Raw genomic sequence first — 22,055 nt, 5'->3', positions numbered from 1 at the left:
TAAACAAAACATCACTAAAACAATACTAAACAAAGATCTGGTCCACGCTGGTCTATTCAGCAGCAGCCCTGTACAATTTCTGTCGATTGGTAATTTTCTGGTGCATTTTCTTTTATAACAAACTACAGCAGCATGGCAGGTTGCTACAGGTTCCTGCTTTTTTTTTTGCTGCTCCAGTTGTCAGCCATAACCTGTGTTATATTTAGCCATATTAGCCTCCAGTAGCTTTACAACTAAACTGAGAACTAATGGAGGGAGTGCACTGGTTTGTTTTGTTGCTTAATTTTTTTACTAGCCGACTTAGCTGTCTGCTAATTGTTTTCCTGCTTTGATTCGTACCACAGATTGGAGCTGAAGCGCATCTCGATGGATAGCTCAAACTGATAGAACCCCGCCTTTGGGCTGTCGCTGTCCGCGAAGCTAACATTTAAATGGATAACGTTAGCTTATGTCGCCCAGGAGGTTCACTACTTCACCGCTGCAGATACAAGAGCTTTTTTAAGTTGCTCTCATACATCAGTGTTGTTGCGTTAGCTTGTAGCGATAGCGTAGCATGTGGCGTCATTTGTCCATCAGCTCTATGGGAAAAGTTCCTCCGAGCTTCGTGTTTGTTTTTATCTTGTCGATAAAGAGGGTTACACATGTTTTTTTTAACTGTACTTCAGATGTTAGCTGAGTTTAAGATTGTAGCAGCAGCTCGGTGTTGAAGTAAGTGGCTGCAGGAGTGAATTGGTCATTTTATTTCCGTTTTGACACAAATTAGTACCACTTAATAATTGTTGTATTTAGTATCGATTGTATTGAGATCAATTATAGTAGAGTACAGAATCTACTCATATTAAGAGTTTAAGAGTGGTGAATATGCACATAAACCATTCAGATGATAAAATGCAAACAGGTTATCACCTCCTCCATCCTCAGCACCCACCATGGCTTAAAAATCAAAAACTTAAACATTTCAAGTTCAATCTTTTACAACTCGAATGCTTCTAAATATTTAAAAATTTGTGAAGTTGTTTGTCTGCCATGTTGTTCAGCTAATTGGCTGAATTGCTCTGTGTCCTGTGATGTCATCAACAAAACACACACCAAGCAGAATTAGCATCTTTTTTGCTTCTGCTTGCTTTTTAAAAACCTTTTTATATTTTGTGAAACCTTGCTGTGGAAATCCATACTTTTGTTATCCGGCTGTGTTTTTATTGTCACACTATATTTGTTGGTGGAAATAAAATATATTGGGATGTTATCTTCGAGTTGTGATATGTTGGTAACAACAAGTCTTAAAACAAGAACCTAGGACACCTGGTTAAAAGCATTCCAGTCACGTAAAAAATTTATATGCACCTTGTTAGAATTTGGAAATTGGGTAGAAGGCTCACCGACCCCTCAGTAATCTGTCTTCCCAGTGTTTTCAAACCCAGTGAACTAAAATTAAGGGGTCTCTTTTTTTCCTTCAAATGCTAACCTAAAAGCCTGCCACAGCCGAAGCACTTCAGCAGCCAGTCCACCCATCTATTGCTGCACTTTCTACATTCCTCACACATACAAGACTCGCAAACACAAACACCCGAGTGTGTTTTCTATCTGATATTGTCTATCAGATCTTTGAAGTTCGGCCAATCTTTTGGGAAATGGTATTGTTTAATGTCGTTCCCAGATCAATAGCAATTTCCTCCGTGTGTTTGCTGCAACAGAAAGAATCTGGGGCCTAGCTTAACACAAACAGTCCAAGCAGCAGGAAACTGCCAACCAAGTACTTGGAATTGGAAGAACAATTGCTACGGCACAGGCCGTTGGAATTGTGTGATCTGAATTCGCTCTCAGAAGGTCCTCAAACCAAACGTTTGTATTGATTGACGGTTGATGGATTGGTGTGTGTTGTTCTTTGTTCAGTAATGTGTTTGCCGTTGTGTTCTCTCTCTTGTTGCTCTTTCTTACCAATCTTTTCTCTGCTTGTTCTTGTCGCCTGTTCTAGCTTGTAAGTGCAATGGTCACGCAAATGTGTGCCAGGTGTTAACGGGCAAGTGCTTCTGCACCACCAAGGGGATCAAAGGAGACCAGTGCCAGCTGTGAGTACAACAGACTCTGTTAAAATTTGAATCAAAACAAACACCGTGATCATCTGGTTTGTCTCTCTAGCTTTTAAGATCCTGTGTCCTACTTCTGGTCGCACCTTTTCAGAAAATAAGTCTTATCAGTATCAGGATAGAAACAATGTCTAAAAGATGATTAATATTTCCTTAAAAGATTTATAACAAAATATGTTGTCAGTCAGAACTAGGTCTGGAATCAACTTGTCAGTGAAGACTTGTGGTTGTTTAAGAGAAAAAGACCTCTTGGCAATCATGTGTCCAAGTGCTAGAGTTGCACGGTGAAAAGAGCTGGTGACTTTAAATGGCAAATTTCACCGTGACCAACCCTGACCTGTGAAACTGGAAAATGCGATCTCGTTCCGGTCAGCATAGTCATCGTACTAAACATACCATCTCATCCCATTGACAGCAAAGGTCTTTGGTAAATGTTATTGAGTGAAGACTAAAAGTAAGCTATTTTCAGGACCAGTAATGGTGTTTTTAAAATAGAACTCCGACAAAGCACAAAAGCTATCTAAAAGGATCTGATGTTTACAACATGGGTCCTAATGTCTGATACAGCTGGTTCTTTGGTTGACACCGAATGCACGGCTAATACTACAAATACCCGAATGCTCTGCTGGTGCATTGGGTCTTTAATCAGGACCCACAATCCCTTCCTCCCTGTTGACATTCAGCTACCAGTAGATTGGTAGAAGAAGAGATGCCAGGCATGCAACTTGGGCCATTGTGCATCAAAGTGTAACCAACTTGAGCTTTAATTAATATTTTCCTTGCCTTTCCAATTCATCGACTTAAATGGTTTGATTATCAATTATGCAAATGATCAACATGTTTTGCCATTACGCATTTTTTGGATTATTTAATGTTTGAAAAATAACTCCCGGTGTGTTAGGTATTGTCCGATGAATATCAGCCCAAACAGCTGATATCAGGACAATAGTTGAAAGGGTGATTCGAGCACTGGCGTTCTTTTAACAGCAAACTCTGCACATATATAGAGTAAAGGAGTGACAACTTCTCTTCAAGTTCAAAAATTTATTGACAGAAATAAAAATGAACATCCAGAGAACACCATTATAGAATGCTGTTTGTCTGAATTAATACTATATCATCAAATCCTCTTTACTAGGAAATTAAAGAAGGATTTGATAATTAAAAATCAATAACCTTTAGGACACTTGATTTTATTAATGTAGTCATTTCCTTTGGAAGTAATTCAGACTCAAATCGGTAACTCAGGAAGCTAGAGGGCGCTATAGCAGACGATTGGCCAGAAATGACGTGTCGTAGCGCATCCTGTGGCCATTACTTACGTTAGCTTGATGTATTAACCTTAAGTTACACGAAACACCATTAACTCTACATTAATGTTCTCTATTAATGCTTTACTAATGCTCGTAGAACCTTTGGATGATTATGGAGCTAAACAAGAACAAACATTATGTTTAAAATGCCGTAGTTACATTTACTAGGGCAGTACCAGTAAGTTATTTAGAGGCTAATAGCGTTAATGCTAGCGGACATTCGGCGCTAATATAGGAAGACTTTTAAGCCATATTTTGTTGTAATGACCGGACCGGAACATTAATATCCCATCGTTGTATGAAACACTTATGGAGATAAAGTTTATCATAACCGGAAAACACACCCAAAACACGTCAGCATAGTATTGTTTCAGGAATCCTAGCAGGAGCTCCGCCTGTAAGCACAATCTTTTACCTCGATCAAACCTTAAAACAAAACAGTAAGACACATTAAAAATAAATCATTTGACTTTACCTGCCAATTTCTCTGCCAAACCTCTGTCTTTGTCTTTGGTTGTGGCGACTTTGGGTCGTCCGGCTGGAAGAAGTTGCTTCAGAGTGAAGCTGGTTGTCCGGGCAGCGAGAAAGTGGGTAGCTCAGCGGAAAAATCCTTGTTAATCTCGGCCTTAGGATGCGGTTTACACAAACTCAGGCTGTTGAGCGTGGGGGACTCCTTAGGCTTCCTGTGAGGGGCTCTGCACAGCTTGCAGCAGCCGATTTTCAGATCAGCTTTTCTCCTGAAAAAGTTAGCTTCACTCCAGCTTGCTTATGTGACGGGTCTCTGAACGGTGCTTTATCTCCCCAGAGTAGACACCTTCACGGCCCACGGGAAAAAAGAAAGATAATCCCGGGGAAGCTTGGTTTGATCTCAGGGGCACCCTGCTGTGGGCAGTCTCCTGATGACTATAAAAGTCTCACATTTCATTTAGTTTCCAAATTACAGTCTGATCTTATATTCTCTCTTGGCTGAAAGCACAACAAATATAATTGTTAGCCTTTGAAATAAGGTTACAATTGAAGCTTAACTCCGAAAGTTACAAATAGAGTAAGATGCATAAGATTTTAGTTGATAATTGATTTGACATTTGCTTATTTTAAAATTAGCTTATGAAAGTTTATTGTATATCTGAAGAAAAGAAAAACTTCCTCAATTTTAAGACTTTTCCACTATGTTTTTGGGTTCGACTCCTCTGATCTCGGCGGTGAGAGAGAGAAGATAACATGAAGGTTGAACAGAGTTCACAGAAGTTGCTCGTTTTGTATCCTGGTGAAGTTTCAGCGTCTGTATTATGGAACCTAAAATATTAATAAAACTTGTTTCACAGCAACTGCGCTTACTCACATATGCAGCGTGACATTACCTCTCCTAATATAAATAAGCCATTGACTGCTCACTGCAGGTATGCAAGAAAACACATTTTAAATGCTGCTCTTAAACTAAACTACCTTAAATTATGATTCTTAAAGAAAAAGAAAAATCCGAATAGACTGGAATTAGTAATGAGTAACTAATAATAAAATGAAACTGATGGTAAATCAACCATCATATTCTGATCTTGAGATCATATGTTCTTGAGAAAATCTTGAGACTTCCAGTAATACTTTAATATTACTTACGGTACTTATGTCCAGATTTAGCTTTTTACTTTTAACAATATGTGATTTGGCAGAAGAATGCCTTTATTTATTTATGAATAACCACATTAAAACACTTAGCCAAAAAGCCTTTGTAAAAATATTTTTTTTGTACTTTATTTTTTTGTTACAATAGTAATAATAATAATTCTTACACTACTTTCCCTGATACTACTAATAATAATGGTTGGAATGATTAATACAAGGGCAAGAAAATACATAAATAGTCTGTATTATAAAAGTAAATGCTGTTACATTCTGTACGTATAAGTAAGAAACAACTATATGTCCATCAAATATTATCAAAAAGCTGTACTTGCATCAATGATGAAGCAGCATGATTTAATTTTGAGTCAGAAGACAGTCTGACTGCCAGTCGGCCTGTTTAAATTACACAATGAGATTCATCTGTATATGATTAATTCAGCACGGGTGATTCATGGCTTTTCGTGACGTGGTTTTGAGTGCTGATGTCAGATCTCCGTGAGCCAGCCCCGTTTCCTCTCAGAGTTGCTGTTGATTTGATGGGGGTAAAAAGGATCAGTTGCATTATCGCCCAGAAAGTCCACATCCAGGGTGATTTGTGCTGAGGCGGTGGATTCCAGCTGTGTGGGAGGACCATTTACTCTAAGCTGTCTCTCTCTTTGCATTTTATTTTTTACAGCTGTAAGCAGGATAATGCAGTAAGAGTTATGATGGGGTCGGAGGCAAAGCTGAACAAGCATTCATGCTTTTTAACATAAAACGTAACAGTTTTCTCCTCAAGTCATTTTGTGCAAAGACCGCCGCCGCCTTGCTTTGAATAAAATCTCACAAACTCTTGGATTTCTGGTTTTTGCAATTTTGCCTGTTCATACATATTTATCTCTCACCTTTATACTTTTTATGTACAATAACTCTTATTAAAGGTTCACTGGAATTATTTTCTAGGTGGTGCCTGTGCCAGGAAGCTACATGCACCTGTCTAAATTTACATTAAGGAAGCTCCCACAGCTCTCCAATTGTTTGTGTGGCAGCATTTAGGCTATCTGGTATGAAAAATTCACAGTGACAGGGTGAGAAACAAGACATTATAAATGACACTTTCACAGTATTTACAGATTGTTACACTGTTGGATTACAACTGAAGTTTCCATTGATCTTTAACTTCCCCTTCATGGTTAAAAATGTAAAGTGCTTACAGTGGTCTGACAAAACCTGAACCTCAAAAAAATTATTTAACAGTGCTTACAGACTCTGTAAAGCACAATGGATGATTTCTGAATATTTATTATGTTATAACCACAAAAGGAAATTTGAACTTTTTTACCACTCTTAACTAAAGGGCTACTTCAAGTTTTTAAAAGACGTTGAAAGTCTTACCCTATTTTAACATGTCAAACCCTGAAGTGGATAATTTTACTCTGACCGAATACTGATTAGAGCTCAGTTTGTGATGTGGGAGCCATTGCTCTATTTTTGAAGAAGCAAAAAAAAAAGAGCAAGTTGGCTGTTCTGCTGTTTTTGAGATTATTACTGCTTGCAAGCCTTGTCTGAAACAGTCAACACTGATTGAATTCTCTTTAATATATGGTTTGTGATTTCTAACACTGCATGGACCAGTTACTGGCATGAAGGTATACCAAGGTTTTTATTAAAATAGATAATCTTCATCATACTGCTCTGGTGGTTTAAAGTTTTTTTTGTTTTTCTTAGAGAAAAAAGCTAAAGTGACCAGACTCTATAGAACTGCCCCCACACCTTTGGTTGCTGCACACTGCCATTCAGCTTCCTTAAGGTAGAAACTACAGTTGGCAAGTTACAAGCAGCATGAATATAAAGCGGTCAGCTGCAGGCTAGCAATATCAGCAGATTAATTTACAAGGTAATATCAATTTACTCATACGTGTTAATCTAAAAAAGAATAAATACATTATATAGACAAATTTATTAGAACTGTAAAAAGCAATATGTTGAATTATTTTTACACCAATTGGTGTAATTGTTGCTTTTCTATTTTATATAAAAGCTCTTAGATCTTTTTATGTACATGTTTTTGGGAAAATATTGTGAAACCATGGATTCAGTCTCATGCCTAAAAAAAAAATAGCAAATAAAGTAGATTCAGACTTTTCTTCAAAATCTGGCTAAGAAAATCTCATTTTGTTTTGTCACCACGGACCAAATATACCCAAATATCTAATTGCATGAGCTGGATGTATTGGTTCCAGCCCCTTTCATGAAATAAATTATTTTAATCCGGTTAAACTTTAAACGTGCATGATAGAACAAAAAGCTAAATCAGTATATTTATTTTTTGCTTTGTGGTTTATAATGTTCTGTATTGTTATTAGTGGTAAGACAAAGAAGTATGAAAGGTAATGAAGAGGGGCTGCAGGAGAGTTGAGCCTCTGTGAATCCTCATTGCTTTCTCAACTGTAATACTGAATATACGGCACTTTGCACAATCGACAAAGTGCCACATTGATTTCTTCTTCCAGAAAACGCAGCGCAGGGCAGTGATTAGCAGACCGAAGCACAAGGCTAGAAAATGCACAAAGAACACACATGCAAACTTCCACCTGTGCTTACACTAAAGCCACAATTGCCATTAGGACTTGAAATAATAGGTGTACTAATGAAGCAGAGAGTGCATTAGTGCAGAATAATAATTATTTTGAGGGTAAAAAAAAATAAAAAAATGATTATTTTTGTCTATGCTGCATTACGGCGATCAGTCATCGGGAAAGTTTTTCTTCCTTTTTGCCCATTAAGATGGATACTTTAATCAGAACAATTTCTCATGCAGCAGGCAGCAGCAGTGCCGAACGTTTCTGTGCCTGCTGCAGCCTGTGTTTATAGGGTGCACAGACAAAGGTTCCAGCTGAGTGTAGATCAAATTAAGATACAGTGAGGGGGGAGTGCCTGAAGTTTGGATGCGTGCATGGATGCTTGCCGGTGTAGATTAAATTAAGATACTGAATAAGTAGAGGAGCTGAATTATACTGATGAGCAAATGGGTATGTGCTGTTTGCCCCCTATAAATGCCAGGAAGTTAAAATACTCAGAGTGATGTTCCTCAAGCGCCCTATAGCCTTTAGCAGCATTTCTCCTTTTCGTTTGTCCTTTTTCATTGTGCCAAGCAAGAATAGATAACACTGCCCATGTTCTTGAAGGTTTTCTTATGTGAAAGGACCAGAAACTTCACGATTGTTTGGCTTAGTCTCCTCAGGAACGACACAAACTGTCCCCAGTCTTCCTCAAATGTTGCTGAATTATTTTAAGAATCGCAGTGAGCCGTTTTCCAATGTAACACCGCTTCACAGCCACCTCCTCCTCCTCCTCGGTGGCGTTCGTCTCTCTCTGCCGCCGTCCCTCCCGCCCGTCACCGGCCTCTCTGACTCCTCAACACCGCCTCTGATTTTTCACATTCTAGCAAGTTTAATTAGTCGTCTGAAACATGAAATAACTGCGAAACATAGTGTGAGGACGGAGGTAATTTTTAGAACCACTTTCTCTTTCTTTGTACACTTCCAGCTCATGTATGTTAATACTTTGGAAAAAAATACCGTTCTTCGTAGTGAATTGAGAGTTCGGGGCATAAACCACCGAGAGTCAGAGCGGAGAGATGCATTTAAATGAGCTAAAGGGCAATGCAGTCCGGTGAACATGACCATATGCCTGAATTGATTAGAGGGGTTTGGAATGCCATGAGCCCGATAAAACACACTAATGTGCACACACATTCTCTGAAGGGTTTGACGTCCCACTGTGGATATAAACAAATCATTTTTACTTGGCAGCGCTTCATTTTTTAAAGTTTGCCTGTTTTGACTGATTCCACAATTTGACACTGCAGGTGTTTGAACTAACGGCATCACTGCTGAGGACCTAATAGTATTAAAATAATAGATATTCTCATTTAAATTCTTCCATTTAACAAGTTCAAATGTTTACTCCCCAAATCGGGTAATGTAAATCCATTAGAAGGAGAAGATACAGACGCTTCTCCTTTTGTTGTCATCCAAAATAACAGGTTTTTGGTTGTAGCAATCCATGCTCCTGGCTGTCCATGTTATCACTGCTGACTCTAGTCCGTGGTCATAAACCTCTGAGGCTTTTACTTTAAAACAGCTATTTGTCTTACTAGGTGAGATGCCTGAATCCATTTTTTTGTTTCAATCCGATGCTGATGTGAATTTACAGTCCATACATACCAAGAAGGCTATTTTTCCATGAGGCATGTGTCTGTATGCTTTGATTAAAACTAAACTAAGTCCAAAAAATAGACAGCAGTGGTATAACTACCAATTGAGCTCGTGAGATGAAATGATTACTTGTGAGGATTATTTTAAAGAAAACTAAGAATTTCAAGGCTTTGGTTTTTATTAGACTAGTTTTAGATTCTCACAGTAAAAATACAAAAGCATCACTTTATCTTCCCATACATGGCAAATAACTAACTACTTCTATTCTAAACAGATTGTCAGACTTTTCCCCATTGCTGCTGAAATATTATAAGAGTGAATATATAAGTGAATATTAGTTATCATTATGTGTAACATTTTATCAAATTTTTCTGTTTAGATATATAGCAGTAAAAATATAGAATGCACAGCTGCTAATTTTGCATTTTAATGGACAAACCTGGTTTCCGCTTCATGACTCTTAAGGTTCTATTGCAAATGGAAACATTTCCAAACAGCTGAATTTGTCCGTCTGAGCGAGGGAAAAGTGTGTCAGCCCTCTTTCAGTCAGTTCCGTGTACAGCAACAGGTGGGGGAGGGGAGTCTTACCTAGTTCGGTTATTTGGGTCACCACAACACTTTCTCTGGGATCTCTAAGAACAGTAGAAATATCATGAAGGAAGAGTTTAGCTTTGTTGAAACCATAACTTTGTAAAACTTTGTTACAGCTTGAGATCGATAAAAAGCCTGTGCCTATTTCCAATTCACAGCGCTTTGTTCTTGGTCATGATGTTTTTAAGCTTATTACAGGAAAGGTGACAAAAGGGCCCCTGATGGTTCTACTGTTGAATTTCTTTGCTCATATCTTCGGTCTTATGTATATTTAAAGGATTAACATTGAGGCTTATAGTGTAATAATAATCCTTTCATTCCTCGATTCACTTGACGGCTGCATAGCTGCTAAATCTCAACTATAATCTTTGCAATTCATTTCTGCTTTCTGGTTGGGTGGGACTACCAGGTAATGGTATAATTTAATTAGGCGCCCGCCTATGCATTGAAAATGCATGGCGGAGGCCTTATGCTATGCACCTAATAAGGGTTTCTTTATTCTTTTTTATTCATCCGTCACCGTTAATACAGCCCGAACCGTAGGCTGTACCCCCACAAACTATATATCAAAACGTGCGTCTCGACGCCGCAAAGTGTGCTATTTGTACTTGACGCCATTTAAAGTTACCGTGGTGACAAAATTAACCAAAAACCACTTCTCAAAACCACTTCCTACACACAGTTGACCTCACAAAAATGCAGAGCTCAGCATGGCACTTTTTTTCGGTACAGTGGTTTAGGTGTTGGGCTGGTGCACCAAAGGTCGCAGGTTCGCAACCCGCTGGGGGGTACCCAATATTTTATTTTTTTTCACAAGTAACAAATAAATAATTTGAACAACTGATATAAATGAATGAATGATGAAAAAATTGCAACAGCAAGAACTACCCCCGGCCAATACAGCACCACTCACCTGTGGGAAATGGCACTACACACCATTTTTGTCAAATGTTGAGTTCTGGGCCCAGATTTGGTGAGGCTTAGTTGCTAAAGGAGGCCGATCTGACACATGGCCTTTGGTGAGCTTTGGTGACATTAAGTATTGGCACCCTTTTTGAGGAACTTCACAGTACAGGATTTGGAGCAAACTAACAGAGTACAATCACCCGGTGATACTGGACACAACCATGTTAGCGGCTAACGCTTAGCATGTTGCTAACCGGAAGTAGCTCTAGGAAGGTCTCACCAACTTCTGCTTCACAGAGTTTGTACTTCCTTTAGTAGTTTGTAATGCCTTTAACATTTTTATTCACATATTTAATTTTTTAATGCTACATTGAAGTATTTAATCATGTTTTAATAACACCAATTTTCCATGCTGCTTGGATGCAGACCTTCTCCTGTCGGCTGATTTTGACGAAGACAAATCCTTTTCACACTCAGAAGATTTGATTTAAAATCCCCAAGTGATAAAAGCCTACGACCACGGTACTCGGAAGCGTTGCCTTTGACGGTATCTCGCACCACTAGGCGGGCGCCTTCTTCAACTTCTTCAGAAGTTGAACGTTTCTAGTTAACTTTTTTGTTGTGAATTGTCAATTAATAATTTCTGAGCAAAGGGAGCGCTACACCGTCTAGGGAGACCCATTAACTTTAGATGCTTCTGTTTGGACTGTAGGAGCCAGAGTACTCAGAGAGAACTCAACCATGTAGGGGGAGAACATGCAAAAAGATTCCCAGTAGGGCTACTAACCCAGAACCTTCTTGCTGCAAGGCAACGGCTACAACAATGGCTGCATACAGTCCCATCACTACAGAAGCAGCTCATCGGTTTAGGAGTTTATTTGTTTTGGTAAACAAAGTCAAGCTTATCATTGCAACATAAAAAACAGTTTTTAACAAGCTTTATTTGCAATTAGTTCAGAACATTTGGTCCAAATTAACATTATTTGCTGGGGTCTAAATAATGGTAGTCTTATAACAGGCTACTAATATTTCTAAACTGCATCTATTTCATGGTATAGAGGTTAAACTCTTCTTCAGGTGTTATTGCTATAAGAATCTGGCACACGTTTCACCACTCTAAATAAACAAAACTAAATAAATAAAGATCTCGACTAAAATATGTTCAAAGAAGAACATGCTGCTCTGCAGAATCCTCACTCTGCAGCCTGTCACGGTGAGCTTCCATAACAAGCTTCTGCCTCTTATGTTTAAACTTTTAATTCATTTATCTAGCAAAGCTGACAACTACTTATATGTTTGAAGCATATGTTTTTCTTACAGTTGATGTTTTTTCTATGGATAGTTTATAATCTTAATGTGTCTTAAAGGTAGAGCCAGCAAATTTTTTTTCACGGAAGTATCCCAAGTCCCTTTTTGAATAACCGTGTATACACAGGGCTTGCTCTTCAGTGTGAACAAAACAAAACAAAAAACCCAAACCCACTCTGATCTTATTTGTTTCTACTGAGGCTTTCCCTTCTTCTCATAAACTTATACACGGCTTGCTACTTGCGTCTTCTCAGCCGTGTTCAAAGTATACGGTTTGAGCAACGAAACTACAATGAACAGCTAACACCCAAGCTAACCGCAATGCTAACCGCTAAGCTAACCGGATACTTAAACACTAGAAGTGCGCACGCACAGCCAGCCAGCGGAAACTAACAAGGAACGAGCACACACACTGATGTTATGTGAGCGTGTGAAAATGTTTGGTGTGTGGGACAACCAATGTGATTCCCCCGGAACTTGAGGGACAGAAGGGGTGAAAGCAGGACCAAAACTCTGTCAAATCCCTTCCCTTCAGACTCAAAATAAAAAAAATTTTAACCTCATTTTTCTGATGGAAGGACCATTTTACCCAGTATAACAAAAAGTGTTTCTGAACAAAACTACCAACTACTGCTTTAAAACTTTCAGTTATAAAGAACTATATAGCCTGGCATTGTTACTGCATCCATGGCCTATAGTTGATCCGACAATGCTGCATTATCTGGTTCAAATACAATATTTTATCAGATCGGTCCTGTCTCTACTTCCAAGCCTTCCATAAAGCATAGAGCATAAGACCTACTTTATTTTTCCCAAGAGAAAGCAATGCTTTGAGTACCCCAAGTTTAAATTTCAGTAGCCGCCATGTGTCCTTGCTCTGAAAGATGTTCAGGCCTTATATTTTAGACATTTCCATGATATTTTGATCTGTTCCGTGTGCCTTGATGTGTGTTTTTAACAAAACGAAGAGAAGCCGACCCAATGCTTATCAGCACATCAAAGCAAACCACGCTAATCTTCTGCAGCTCTTCAAAAGACTGTGGGTGATTTCAGAAACCTTCTTGAGTTTTTAGGTGGTGTGAGTAGTGTGAAAATGTCAACTTCCTGCTGCTCTTATGAAAGTTTTTTTAATGGAAAACTCAGAGTGCCTCAGGCTTTATTTAGCCCCGTTTTTAAACTTTTAACGAAGCATTCATTTTGTTATTTAGAGTTATAACTGGATATTTACATACACTCTTTAGGAAACATACCCTTTCTTTCTATCTGTCTGTGTGTCTGACATTGAACTGGAAATTCATGTTTACACATCGGGAAGTTTATATATCTTCCTTAGTATTTGGTAAAATTGTATTTAAATCATATTGTCTGGATTAAAATGTCTTTGGTACTCTTCTATGAGCTTCTAGTAATATTTTGATGGTATTTTGACCAATTTTCCTGACAGAACTGGTGTAGCCGAGTCAGGCTTGTAGGTCGCTTTGTTTTTTTAAAATGACTAACATCAGGGTTTATTAACTGGATTCATTGAAAGTCAACTTATTTTTTAGTCCTTAAGCAACTTTATAACTAAATTGGCTGTATAATTAGGTCCATTGTCCATCTGGAAGACCCTCTTGCATCCAAAGTTTAACTTCCCAAGTGATGTCTTGAGATATGTCTTCGATATTTTCACATAATGCTCATGTCATTATGGTGAAACACTTGAATTTTAGTTTAATCAGACCACAGGACATGTCTCCAAAAAAAACTGAGAAGTTTGGCCCTGAATGCATTGCTAACCTGTAATCTGGCATTTTGCGTTGCTTTTAGTGTACTGGTTTCTTCTTCTCTGGATGGCCTTTTAGCACATGTTCATAAAGCACTCATTTTACTGTGGATACTTGTGGTACTGTAATAACTCCAGTTGGTCACCAGTTTTGACCAACGTCTTCACAAAGTCTTTTGGTGTTGTACTTGGATGATACGCACATTTCGTGCCAAGACACGTTCACTTCTGGGACACACAACCTTTCCCTGGCTCTGCCACAGTAACATATTTTCCCGGACGATAAATTGTCCCTGAAATTATTTTGATAAATGATAATATTGTCATTTGGAGACCATTTTCAACTAATATATTGGCTTGCATGGCTTTAGCTACTCTGTAAGCAGTGCGATCAGCTACCGTAATGCATGTTTTTGCGCGCAGCGTTTTGTTCTCATTCATAAAACATTGAAATTAAACACTGCTGTGATTGCGGACTGTCGAGAAAACTGAGACGGCTAGTCGCTTGCATTTTTTCTTTTCTTTTTTTCCTCCCGCTGGGAAAACTGCATTGGATGATTATGTTTTAGGTGCAGGTGCTTGTTTGTTGTATTGCGGTGCTTAATTGATACTGTTTTACAATAAATGCAACATACTGGCTGACACAGGTTAAGCCATTCACTGTCATTTGGTTTGAATCCAAAGTCCTTCCATCCTGCAGCTGACAAGTTAAGCTTTGAAACCAATTCCATCTCTGTTTTTCCAAATCTCAACTAGCGTTTGCCTGGCTTGCTGCTCTTCACGGGGCTCTTGTGCTACACTCTGACATACATAAGTACCTGCCGCAAGTGTTCGGTCCTCCCCACTAAGGAAACAAACGGGTGGGGTGAGTCGAGACCGATAGAGTGAAATCTTTTATCATCCTGTCTCTTTAGTAAAAAGACACAAAGAAAACAAACAAGCATCAAATGGAAATCATCATTTTCATTCTTCATGCGACTAATTGATTCATGCTCATCGCGACAGGCTTGCCCGTCCCCGTCCTAAAAGGCATGATGGCTGGACATACCTGTTATATTTATAATTGTGCATAATATCTTGAACATAAAAATGTGGCATCTTCAACTTTGTCCAAGAATGATTCCATACTTTTGGAGAGCTCAAATTCACTTCCAGACGTCTCTTCTGATTTCTTTTGATGTTCTCATGCTCATACGAAGCAGCTGCGTGTTTGAGGCGTCGCCCTTGTACTACATCCCCACTTGTGTCCCCATTTAACTCCGTTGTTGTAAACTGACCTGTCAAAAGGTTAGAAAGCCATGACATAAACACCTGAACTTTCCCAAATTGTTTAAAGGCATACTCGTCTTATTTTGTGAAAACCACGGAATTTAAAGAAAGTAATCAAAATATGCTCTAAAATCCCCTTTATTTTGACAAAACCGGTAACGGTTTATTTTGATTTAAGACGGTGAGAGGAGAAAAGACTAGGCATTTTTTATACAGTGTAAACATCTGGTTTCAACTTTTTTTTTTCTTCTAAAACTCAATTAAAACCTTTTCTGGTTTTTGTCTTTCAGATTTTATACCTTATGTGAGACCTTGTATAAAAATCTGTTTTATTTTCAGTGCCACGTTCTTTCTTCTGTAATCATGTAGAAATAAACTGTTTAATGTCACGGTTTTGGTTTAACGAAAGTTTACAGAAGTCTGTTTGACTCCTATAAAGTGTCAGATTGTTTCCTTCATGTCAGAAGTTAAGAGGCTTGATGAGGTGCCAACAGAAGGAGCTAATGCGCTGGCACTTGGCATACACTACACCTGACGCGAGGCGTTGTTTTTGCTTTCAATCTGTTAGCGCTAATCTTTATCTGCTCCTCTCCTTCCTGTTTTCTTTGCTGCAGATGTGACTCAGAAAACCGTTACCTTGGCAATCCACTCAGAGGAACCTGTTACTGTGAGTAATTCTCCACTGGACTGCTACACACACACACACACGTTTTACGGGCTATTCTCTCTTTGCCTTTCTCTTCCCACTTCTCTGCTAGCACTCTTCCGCTCAGGGCAGATGGCGCATCTTAGCACTTTGGCACCAGGGGCGCTTGCTCGATGACAGAATGACTTGTCGTGAAAATGTCAAGTGCATCACAGGGAGTGAGTGATTGAGCTAATCAAGGAGACGGAGGAGTCAAAATTCTCCACTTGTCTACTCACTCAATCGCGCACCTATTCATTTAGAAAGTTGTTGAAACGATAGCGCAGCTTGCAAGTTGAAGGAATCGCTAAAAAGGTGCAAAATGCACATGTCTGTTCATGCCGCTCCCTGTGTTCATTTGCCTGACGGGGTGCCCTTCACAGTGCGGCGGCAGTACTTTGTGATTTGTTATTCGTCTTTTAGCACGCCGCTGCTGACCTCGGAGCCTTTGCCAAGGCTTTGTTCCTTTTTGAAATGTCATAGCCTGACAAAGGGCTGGATGAGGAGGAGACAGGAAACCAAAACCCCGAAGCCTGTTTTAACCTCTGGACACCACTGGAGCTTCTTTGAGCTTTGTTTCGCTGCTTTGTAAACACGACACTCCCTACAGTCAAAAAAGGCCATTGAGCACAGATGTAACAGAGCATGCTCAGGGTGACACCGGTCAGCTTTGTCTCCGGGTTTGTTAGTGAGCTCTTTCTCTTATTGATCATTTTGAGCTTGCTGTCATCTCCCCAAGCTAAACCCACCTTGTGCCTGCGAAACAGAAAACCTCCTTCTGCTTCATGTCCTGCAATCTTGACCAAAATGATACAGAGGAATACTTTTGTGCTTAATGGGGCAACTGAAAATTAGGTCTAATGTCTTGGTCATTGAGACAAAGCCACGCAACACACTGGTCAGTAGCTTGTACATTGTCTCAGTTAAATACACAGTAAGTCTGGATACATTTGTGGATGATTCATAAATCAGTATATCATGCTGATTGTAATTCTACTTGTACTAAACACATTTCCTTGGTTAATACATTCTGTTAACACTTAAACACTTAGCTTATGTTCAATTGTCTTCTTCCTCTCTTCCTTCTTTCCAATAGATAACCTCCTGATTGACTACCAGTTCACATTCAGCCTCATCCAGGAGGATGATAATCATTACACCGCCATTAACTTCATGGCCTCACCTGAGCAGGTAACATCTTTAAGAGCAGATCTCAAACTTCTAGTTGTTCTCAAGTGAAATGCTCAACTTCAAATATCTTTTTTGAAAACTAATCATTGATTGGTTGTTAAGTTTTAAATGTTTTATGCAGCAATGAATGATTATACCTTATGATATTTGCATAATGACTTCTCTCATTTTCTCCTTTTATGTTGCTGTTTTCTGCTGTCATATATATCGTCGCCCTGGTAATGACTTGGATTTGTGCTTTTCATTCTTAGGCAAACAAAAACTTGGACATGTCCATCAATGCATCAAACAACTTTAATCTCAACATCACGTGGTCCGTGGGTTCAACAGGTACTTTTGTGCTTAAATGATGTTTTTCCGTGCAAATTAAAATTAAATGGCACTTTAATTCCAGTCAAATGAGCTTGAATTCAGTCACCATTCCTCTTAAACAAGGCTGACAGATTATATGTAGCTAAATCAATTTTAATCTCTTTTTGCCAATATTTTGCTTGCAAGAAAGGGTTTACTTAACAGATATTGTGCGGCAGTTTACTGGAACGTTATCCAAGTTTCTACTCACACAGAAGTGCTGATTAGATGCCTTTAGTTTTGATTGGGTCAGGAAATTAACACATTTTCACTTTAAAGCAATGACACTGAATGAAATTATGTCTTTCTAATATAATATTTGTTCAACTTTTTCTTTCAATTGCGATTCAATCTTTATAAAAAAACATTAAACTCCAACAAAAATTCCAAAAGTGTTTCTCGTAACAGCTATGCCAACAGAATAGTGTTTTTATTTTATAATGGCAAGCTGTGCAGAAGTTGTGCGCAACATGGCCACAGTCAGTCAAAGCATCTGAAGATATAACACCTTCACACATAATTAGTCTGTTTTTTGTTTTTTGTTATACTTAAAAGGGTTTAACTCCACTGCTGGAAACTCTTCAAGTCCCCCTACAATTTTCTTACAAGAATATTTTTTTTGTTATTGGGGGGGAAAAAGTAAATTCTGGCTAAGGCTGAAAAATGAAACACTGATAAACTGTCATTCATTTGGCTCAGACACTGAGAAAAGAACAAGTTGCTTCTTCTGCTATTGATTGTTAGGATGTAGGAAGACTTGTCAACAGAGCGTTTTTTGATTTCAATTTAATAAAGCAATCCTGAGACATCTGCAAGCATTTAAGTCATTTGTCTGGACAGGGTACACATAAAAAGTAAAAAAAAAAAAAAAAAAACCCCGGGGGTTTTTCTAACCTAAGAAACTTTATTCTCTCAAACATCAGTCAAAGTCACCTTAATGGTCTGGCTGCTGACTCACTGCTAGAGCTGTCTGTCATATCAGTGGCATAGACGGTGTTCCTTAGTTCTGATTGTTTCATTGTCATGGGGCATAAAGTGTTTCTAAAAGAGACTGTTTTGGTGAGCAAAAACAAATTCTTCCTTTTTACCTGCTTACTTTCATAATGCCCTCCCACACACGATCTTTTCTGTGTTCCCAACCAGTGGCCACAGACCTTTCTGACATATTCTGTTAGAAAGGCTGTTGTTTTTTTTTTTTTGTCCAGGAAACAGTCCGTTTTGTGTTTGCATCCACAGACGGTGGGACTCCGAGGTTCCAGACGGCATGTCATCGCTGCACAAATGAAAGTGCAAATCCATTTTAGAAATAGACGGTTCCAAACACTCTGTTTCAGAAAAGGGCTTTTTAAAATGACTTTTCTGCCTTGACAAAGGATGAAAAGCCCACTTGTGATTTTGTTTGTTTGATGCTTGGAAGATTTCTAGGTGTTCGGTCTCTAAAATGTCCCATTTGCCTTTTTAAAGTAGTCTGTTCCAAACTTCTTGTTTAATAATTTTAGAGTTTTTTAATTTTTATTGTATATATTTATGTTGGTTTTCATGTGACAGCAAATTTATAATACAGTATTTAACCAAAGCTTAACATCCGTTGACTGGATGCTGTAGGTCGTCTGTGGAAAGACACCCAAGGACATTGCAGTCGTCCGGTACCGCCGTTTATCTCCCGCTCTCCCTTTCTTCCTCCCAAGTCATCTGGCGCCCTCTCTGCGTTCCCCCAACACTGACATTTTCTGGCCACTAAAACACATTAACCCCAAACTGTTCTCCTGGCCAACCTTAACTTTTTCAGCACGCCGCCATTAATATTTGAATTCGGGTCCCCCCCCCTCCGCCTTTTCTTTGGCACAGATGTTTTGTCTCAAAAGGAATAGAAAGCCTCTTCACAATTGACGAGAGCAAGAGGCGCCTTTAGGTGGGGAGGGAAGAAGGGGTGGGGGGTGATTTCAATTAAGATAAACATGCTCACGTAGCGACACTCAAGCTGTCATTTTTGCTGCTTTTGTTTCAGAGCTGTGGGTTGGAATATCAATGCCGAGAAAGCACTGACACGAAGAAGAAAAAGAAATGATTCGGAACATAAAGACGAATGCTGAACGGGTTATTTTTAACCCCAGTTCTTGAAAACTTACTTTTAATGTTAAGATGGGCATTCTAATAGTCATCGCGCAAAAATATCATTCACATACAAACAATAGAAACAGAGGCATTTATGAATCATGGCTTTATTTTGGTAGCATTTCTGCAGTCTGCGGACATTAAATGGGAAATTTTGGGTTTCACATCGGCATAAAGCTGTGGGGTCCTGAGTTCAGGAAAGGGACTTTTGTCACTTGTTCAAGCTGAGCTTTTTACCCACATCCGTATCCACTTAAGTGTAAAATATAATTGCCATGTGTAATACTGTTTTTTGTTAACAGCAACAAAGTTGAATGCAGTTAAGAAATAATGATAATTGCGCATGAGTGCTCTCCTGTTGTTTGAAATGGACAAATAAACATGTTAATGCATTTATAATAATATGTTGCAGCCAAAGCACCTCCATCTCAATGTGTAAGCTTTTTATATATTTATTTTTATTAAAAGCTAAATGGCTCTGTAGTGAAAACGAACACTTTTGTTTCAACAGCTGGAACCATCTCTGGAGAGGAGGTGCCCATCGTGTCCAAAACAAACATCAAGGAGTACAAGGACAGTTTCTCCTGTGAAAAGTTCACCTTCAGGAGCAACCCTAACATCACGTTCTATGTGTACGTCAGTAACTTCTCATGGCCCATCAAGATCCAGGTAGGAACAACATCTCAGACATGAATTTTGCTCGAATGCTCGCCAGAGGATTGGATTTTGGGACCGGTTAAGAATTAACACCGGAAAAATGGCGTTTCATTTTCTCTAATTGTCTCAAAGTTGCAAAAACCCTTCGGTGAAAGCCTTGTAGACAAATATAAAGGGATGATTCTGAATGCCATCCATTTAGGCAGGGCTTTAAAGGTCCACTTAGAAAGAGGTTTATTCAAGGGTGGTTCTGTCAGGTTTGCAAACACCAAGAAACACTCAAAACGTCTGCATACATGTAAGGAGAAAAAGAAGTCTAATTAAACTAGTGGACTAAAAAATAAAATCAACTTCATATATTTCGGGAAGTGCTCCAACATTACATGATGTGAGCTGCAAAAGGATCATAATAGATAGGGCTAGCATCTAATTATCAAGTAAAGTTGGAGTCAGCTATTTGCAGCCGGATTGCAAAGAAGTGTGAAGGATGGAAACAAATTAATGATTTCAGGATTTAAGGAATTGATGCATTGGTGCTCATTGAGATAAAAGTAAGCAAAAAGCATTTTTAAAGAGAATACAAGTAAAGAAATTGAGGGAATTATTTTTATATAATTATTTCAACCTTAACTATAGGTAATGATGGATGAGTTTCAGGTTTGTAATTTGCATTTAGTGCATTGTGTGACCCCTGGCTCCCTATGAAACTAAAATAATGATTTGAAACTAGGGCTGGACAATTAATCGCATTTGCATTATAATCGCAACTTTATAAAAAACACAATTTACCAATTTCAGAGGTCTGTATATTTGGCAATGTAACAATGGATAAGACACGTCTGTAATATGTTTAAATTGGGTTTTTGCTCCACATGGAATGGAAGAGAGTTGCAGGTATGAGATAATCTACTTTTAATATTTGTTTTAGAGTTTATATAATCATTGCATTTTTTTTACCAGAAACTTTCAGGAATCTCACTATAACATTAAGTACCAGTCAAACTGTTTAATACATGGACTTGTTTGCTCTTTGCACTTTATGTTCTCTTGAATAAGAATATTCTGATTAATGAAAAAAAAACTGTTAAATTTCATGTTTTAAATAGGTCTTGTTTACAAACGACTTTATCTACAGCCATTTCTGTTGCTTGTGGTTAATACAGAGAAAAGTCAAAATTAATTCGCAATTATGGTTGAAACAAATCACAATTTAGATTTTTAGCAAAGTCGCACAGTCTTTAAACCAATAAAGGAATAAAAAAAAGGAACCATAAAAAGATTCTAACAAATACATCAAGATAATCTTAAAGCATATTTCAAAACATAAATAATATAGAATTCATTCTGTAGAAATGTTGTGAGACCTAAAACAGGCAAGCTAATTAGGAACACCACCCGATATCTTATGAATGATCAATCAATTTATCTTTTTCCTCTCCATCTTTGTGTTTTACTTGTTTATAAAATGAAAAATTATTTGCTAAATAAAATTAAAAATGATTTGCTAAATTAATTCATGTTGATAGACAAATACAGAAAGCAACAAATTATTTCATGGATATATTATGATGAAATTTGTCTAACCCATGCTCAGCGGATTATAAAAAAAAAAAAAAAAAAAAAAGTCAAACTTATTGCCCAGCTCTGAAGAAACCCTTCTACTATTACCAACTGTGTTCGTTTTGGCAAGATAGGAAGGCTTTTACTCAGAAATCTGATAGTTCTAGATAGGATCAGTGATTACTAATAATAGCACACAGTAGCCTTTTTGTTAATTAGCCCTCTCCCACATATTGATTTTTATATCCTGTCGCAGCACATCGCATGGAGGATGAGTGGACCACCTTGAGTTAATAACATCTTAGGGGATGGTCCATCTGTGGAGGTGGCCCAGTAATAGTTTTCTATTAAATTTCCTGGCCGACAGTCACTTACTTATTATGGAGTGAGCCCACGCCATAAAAGCAAATAGCTTCTATTACAGGATAAGGCTTC

The 22,055-nt window shown here is 38.3% G+C and overlaps 1 protein-coding gene across 3 annotated transcripts in view; it reads left to right on the top strand.

Annotated features, from left to right (window-relative positions):
• Nucleotides 1–22,055, top strand: part of atrnl1b (attractin-like 1b) — a 101,524-nt gene that overhangs the window by 44,515 nt on the left and 34,954 nt on the right. For all 3 annotated transcript variants that reach the window (XM_036141819.1, XM_036141820.1, XM_036141818.1), the window contains 5 exons: nucleotides 1,976–2,069; nucleotides 15,676–15,728; nucleotides 16,843–16,937; nucleotides 17,189–17,267; nucleotides 19,915–20,072. In XM_036141819.1, coding sequence (XP_035997712.1) covers nucleotides 1,976–2,069; nucleotides 15,676–15,728; nucleotides 16,843–16,937; nucleotides 17,189–17,267; nucleotides 19,915–20,072 — 479 coding nt within the window. The remainder of the gene's footprint in view (nucleotides 1–1,975; nucleotides 2,070–15,675; nucleotides 15,729–16,842; nucleotides 16,938–17,188; nucleotides 17,268–19,914; nucleotides 20,073–22,055) is intronic.

Source organism: Fundulus heteroclitus, chromosome 10, assembly GCF_011125445.2.
Source record: "Fundulus heteroclitus isolate FHET01 chromosome 10, MU-UCD_Fhet_4.1, whole genome shotgun sequence".
Taxonomy (NCBI): domain Eukaryota; kingdom Metazoa; phylum Chordata; class Actinopteri; order Cyprinodontiformes; family Fundulidae; genus Fundulus; species Fundulus heteroclitus.
This window is presented reverse-complemented; position numbering and strand designations above follow the sequence as displayed.